General features: G+C 42.0%; 1 protein-coding gene across 1 annotated transcript; it reads right to left on the reverse strand.

Annotated features, from left to right (window-relative positions):
• Positions 1-3,958: 3,958 nt before the first annotated feature.
• On the reverse strand, positions 3,959-5,482 carry LOC120052098 (zinc finger protein 648-like). The gene has a single exon (XM_038998950.1). It carries the CDS (start codon positions 5,480-5,482, stop codon positions 3,959-3,961), a length of 1,524 nt encoding a protein of 507 aa, XP_038854878.1.
• Positions 5,483-6,139: the final 657 nt, after the last annotated feature.

Raw genomic sequence — 6,139 nt, forward strand, 5'->3', positions numbered from 1 at the left:
TATTGATGTCATTAATCAATGGTGCTGCCTGTCAATGATTTTAGAAGGCGGGATAATGATGATTTAAATGTTTCCACTGTCCAGATCTGTCGACCTCTGGATTAGGTAAGGAAGATCGGATCAAAATCAGATCACAATGTGTCTTTTGATCATCTACACCTGTCTACAAATGTGGTTACAATCAGAATGTGGACACAATAGACGAATAGTGCTTGTTAGCACCGGGCATAAATGTTTTTTTTGTAGTATCACATGAACTCCCAATGAACTAACCCTGTAGCCTGTCTGTCGCACAATTACTCTGAATGACTCTGCTCTAGTTTTCATTCAACTCAATCTCATGATTATGTGTAGAAATAATGAGTGAGTCGCTTACTAAAGGTTCTCAGGTGACTTGATGGTACTGATTGTATCAGATGGTATCAAAACTGTATAATTGAGTAAATTGTGGATTGTAGTAAGACATAAGATGAAGAGAACCAGTGAACTACAGAGGTATTGGGGGACCATTGTTCACAACAGATACCATGGTCTAAGTAAGTCAAACTACTGGCATAGTATTCCACAATGAAAGTCCCTGCTGAGAGCTCAAAGCCCATCAGTATTGTAAACTGCTTAAAGGAGGTCCATCTCATTCAATCTTGCTGGTCTAGATTTTCAGAAAAGGTATGGGGCTCTCTGCATCTATGCCCCATATATACATATACATATATATATATATATATATATATATATATATATATATATATATATATATATATATATATATATATATATATATAATCATTCTGTTGGTGGCAAGAATTGTATATAATAATAATGTTATTCTGATGTTATTCTCCCCTTTGCAATTTAGGTGTCCAAACTGTCCATCAAAAGAACACCAAAACACACAGGTAAAAGTAAAAAAACAAAGATTTTTTATTTTATTTTTTGTAACAAACACAAATTCAATAAATAATGTTCAATACTGTACTTTCAAAGATTCAGATTGTTACCATATGATTAGCTAACCTCAGAACTGCACCCCCGGGATTGATCTCCACCTCATACATTATGAGTGCATCCCAAATGGCACCCTATTCCCTATATAGTGCATTACTTTTGACCAAGAACCATAAGGCTGTGGTCAAAAGTAGTAAGCTGTATAAGGAATAGGGTGCCATTTGGGATGTACTCAGATGTAGGATCTTAATTTTAGATAGTTTGCTACAGCAGGACAATAGTCCTGCAGCAACAGGAAATGTGAATTAGAATTAACATACATTTTTGTAGGGGTTGATACATCTTTCTTTATGGAAAATTTCTAAGTGGAAATTACAAACTTCAGAAGCCTTTTTAAACCTCAAATACTCTACAAGTTTTACATTTCCTGCACTGCAACAGGGTGATCAAATTAAGTTTCTAGTTTCACTCCCCAACAGATTAGCCTTCGCATACCTACACTCAAAAATAAAGGCATAAATTTGAACCAAATAAGGTTCTTGAGAGCGATACCATAGGGGAACGATTTTAGAGTCTCTGAAGATCCATAAAGGAGATGGTTCTTTGAAGAACCATACAAAATTCCAAAACCAGAAATGTTTCGGCCCTGCTGTAGGGTTTAAAGCCTTATTTGCATAATTCCCAGAGGGCCTTTTGAGTCAATTTTAGAGTTACCAGTACCACCCATGACTTTGTTTGCTAGTGACAGAGACATGGTTGTTGCATTCATTTGTTTTCAATCCTGTGGCCTTCACCAAGTGAGTTTGTAAGTGAACATGTAGTCATTAAAGTTATATTCTTTAAAATAATATGTATTTCAGTGGCCTAAAGCTCATAGTTTACAGGCTACACCGGGCCTCCATGTCACATTATACTGGCTTGCAAAGTGATGTGTAATTGCTATTGGAATCCAGCCAGATTGGGCATATCCAACATTTGGCATTTGTATCCACCCGCAGCCTGCATTATGAATGACTGCTAGGTAAGACTATGATTTGAGACTACCTTAAACATCTAAACTGGAACAACCCTTTCAGTAATAGGTGCAATAAGTCCATGTAACAGATTGGAATAGGTTTGAAATACAGTATGTATGTTATTTACAGTTGAAGTCTGAAGTTTACATACACTTATGTTGGAGTCATTAAAACTCGTTTTTCAACCACTCCACACATTTCTTGTTAACAAACTATAGTTTTGGAAAGTCGGTTAGGACATCTACTTTCTGCATCACACTATTCATTTTTTCCAAAAATTGTTTACAGACAGATTATTTCACTGTATCACAATTCCAGTGGGTCAGAAGTTTACATACACTAAATTGACTGTGCCTTTAAACAGCTTAGAAAATTCCAGAAAAGGATGTCATGGCTTTAGAAGCTTCTGAAAGGCTAATTGACATAATTTGAGTCAATTGGAGGTGTACCTGTGGATGTATTTCAAGGTCTACCTTCAAACTCAGTGACTCTTTGCTTGACATCATGAGAAAATCAAACGAAATCAGCCAAGACCTCAGAAAAAAATTGTAGACCTCCACAAGTCTGGTTCATCCTTGGGAGCAATTTCCAAACGCCTGAAGGTACCACGTTCATCTGTACAAACAATAGTACGCAAGTATAAACACCATGGGACCACGCAGCCATCCTACCGCTCATGAAGGAGACGCGTTCTGTCTCCTAGAGATGAACGTACTTTGGCGCGAAAAGTGCAAATCAATCCCAGAACAACAGCAAAGGACCTTGTGAAGATGCTGGAGGAGATAGGTACAAAAGTATCTATATCCACAGTAAAGCGAGTCCTATATCGACATAACCTGAAAGGCTGCTCAGCTAGGAAGAAGCCACTGCTCCAAAACCGCCATAAAAAAGCCAGACTAGAGTTTGCAACTGCACATGGGGAGAAAGATGGTACTTTTTGGAGAAATGTCCTCTGGTCTGATGAAACAAAAATAGAACTGTTTGGCTATAATGACCATTGTTATGTTTGGAGGAAAAAGGGGGAAGCTTGCAAGCCGAAGAACACCATCCCAACCGTGAAGCACAGGGGTGGCAGCATCATGAAGAAGGAAAATTATGTGGATATATTGAAGCAACATCTCAAGACATCAGTCAGGAAGCTTGATCGCAAATGGGTCTTCCAAATGGACAATGACCCCAAGCATACTTCCAAAGTTGTGGCAAAATGGCGTAAGGACAACAAAGTCAAGGTATTGGAGTGGCCATCACAAAGCCCTGACCTCAATCCCATAGAAACTGTGTGGGCAGAACTGAAAAAGTGTGTGTGAGCAAGGAGGCCTACAAACCTGACTCAGTTACACCAGCTCTGTCAGCAGGAATGGGCCAAAATTCACCCAACTTATTGTGGGAAGCTTGTGGAAGGCTACCCGAAATGTTTGACCCAAGTTAAACAATTTAAAGGCAATCTACCAAATACTAATTGAGTGTATGTAAACATCTGACCCACTGGGAATGTGATGAAAGAAATACAAGTTGAAGTAAATCATTTTATCTACTATTATTCTGACATTTCACATTCTTAAAATAAAGTGGTGATCCTAACTGACCTAAAACAGGGATATTTTACTAGGATTAAATGTCAGGAATTGTGAAAAACTGAGTTTAAATGTATTTGGCTAAGGTGTATGTAAACTTCCGACTTCAACTGTGTATTTGACTAGCATAAGATTCATTAATCAATGTACATGCAAAAACATCGAACATTTTTCTAAATTTGCTACATATAATTTCTGAGCGTCATACATCTGCCTAAACAATTGTACTTTTTTCCCCAGCCAAACTCAGGCTTCACGTTAGAACAATTAAATATAATATTTTTTTTGAATGCATTGTCAGAGGATCCTTAAAGGTTAGCAGACTAGCAGGATGTTGCCCTAGCATGTAAAGATCAATAAGGTTGACTAAACCAACAGTGTGTACTACATGAGAGGGTAGCTCCCAAACATCAATAGCATCAATCAGTCGTCTGTGTTTCCGACAGCAGAATCAGCAACAGTAGAGTCATGGCTCAGCATGTGCTCAGTGAGCTGAGAGGCACACTGAAAAGCCTTGTCACACTTCACACATACAAAGATCCTCCCGGCACACGTCTGCTCCTGGTGGCGCTTCAGAGCAGCTGTGCGGCTGAAAGACATGCTGCAGCCTGTGCAGTTGAAGGGCTTCTCTCCGGTATGGACGCACTGGTGACGGACCAAGCGAGACACCATGGCGAACACCACCCTGCACTGGGAGCATTTGTGGGGGCGGATGCCGCTGTGCACGGCCTGGTGCTCCAGCAGGTTGGAGGACTTGGTGAAGGATTTGGAACAGACCAGGCAGGTGTAGGGTCTCACCCCGGTGTGCACCATCTGGTGCTCTGCCATGCGGCTGGCCACGGCAAAGGCTTTCCCGCAAACGGAACAGCAGAAGGGCCGCTCGCCTAGATGGGTCCGCTCATGGCGGAGCAGGGACAGCGGCTTGTTGAAGGTCTTGCCGCACTGCGTACATGGAAAGGGTTTGTTGTTGGTGTGCATGTTACGCTCGTGCTTCCGCAGGTCCGAGGAGCGCACAAAGTCCTTGCCACAGGTCTCGCATACGTATGGCTTCTCTCCGGTGTGCGTGCGGATGTGCTTGCGATAATCGGAGGACCAGATGTAGGTCTTGTCACAGAAGGGGCAGTGATACGGTCTCTCTCCGGTGTGCAGGCGCTTGTGCTGCTGCAGTGTGCCCTGGTGGGAATAGGCCTTGCCGCATAGGTCACACACATGAGCCTTCAGGCCACTATGAGTATCCAGATGACTCTGCAGATTGCTGGACTTCTTAAAGGCCCAGTTGCAGTGAGTGCACTTATAGGGCCGGTTCTCTGTGTCTCCCTCTACACCACGTTTCTTCATGGCAGTAAACACTATAGGCACCTTATTCTTCTCACAGGCATCAATCATGGCCACAGCCTTGTTTAATGGAGGGGGAATTACTAGTGATACTCCACTCTTCCCATTTCCCTTTTTCCCACACACATCAAACATCTCACGCACATCACAACGCACATCAGACGGAGCCTCGTTGGGTTTGGGCCTGATCTCTCTCACCAGACGCAGCTTCAGATCGGAAGGATTCCCGCTAGACACTTTCCTCTGCAATCTGCTTTTAGAAACCTTCTTGATGTTGCCTTCCTCTTGTTGTGATGAGTCTGAGTAGACCCCATACACGCCAGTAGAGCCTCTCCTATTGGGAATATTATGTTCAATGGCCGTGGGTGAACCTGGAGGACCACAGAGGTCCTGATAGGTAGACAGTCTCTTGTCTTCTCCAGAGTTGAGTTCAGTAAACTTCTCAGCTAGAGTCCAGGTAGGTGTTTGTGGGTTTAAATAAATCATCCCAGTGAAGCTACTACCTGAGAGGGAGTCGGTATCGTCAGTATCAGATGGGTTAGAGTCACTTTCCACTTTGTAAGCAGTGCTGACTGTTACATTCTCTGAGGGCACGTGGGAAACGTAATGCATTTTGTTCATTACGTTTTTCCTGATACTTCTCTTTGAAATGTACATTTGATCAACAAACCTTTCGGAGGTCCATGAAGGCATTCCTTCAGCCATATTGGATATTATAGAGGTGGTGAATGTGGTTCGAGGTTGAGCTCACCTTCTTGGCAGGGCCTGGAAGACAAACACAAAAACAAATACAGTGTTCTATTCATCACAGTGAAGACAAATGTACTTTTCAAACAATAACACTATATTTCCTAAGCTTTCACAATATTGTAATTGAGTGCATCACATGCAAAATGTGAGTTTAGTAAGTGTTATAAAATGCCTATAAAGCATCTATGAAGGGTTTATTAAAGTTTTAGTGCTCCTGGAAAAACTGCCACAATACAAAGGAGAAGAGGCAAGCAGTTTGTATGCGCCTCATAACAGGCTCTGAAGCATCTGAATCCTAATTTATCTGTGTTGTGTGTCGGGGATCCAGAGGGCAGACGTAAAAGGGGGAGGCCCAAGACATTGTGGCGAAAAACTATCGAGACAGAGCTCCAACAACATCACCAGAGCTGGGGCATGGTGGAGAAGACGGCCAGAGACAGACAGAAATAGAGAGCCTTTGTTGCTGCCCTATGCGACAGGGATGAGTGAGTGTGTCAAAATCAAATCAAATTTGGGGTG

Source organism: Salvelinus namaycush, chromosome 8 (genome assembly GCF_016432855.1).
Source record: "Salvelinus namaycush isolate Seneca chromosome 8, SaNama_1.0, whole genome shotgun sequence".
Lineage (NCBI taxonomy): Eukaryota > Metazoa > Chordata > Actinopteri > Salmoniformes > Salmonidae > Salvelinus > Salvelinus namaycush.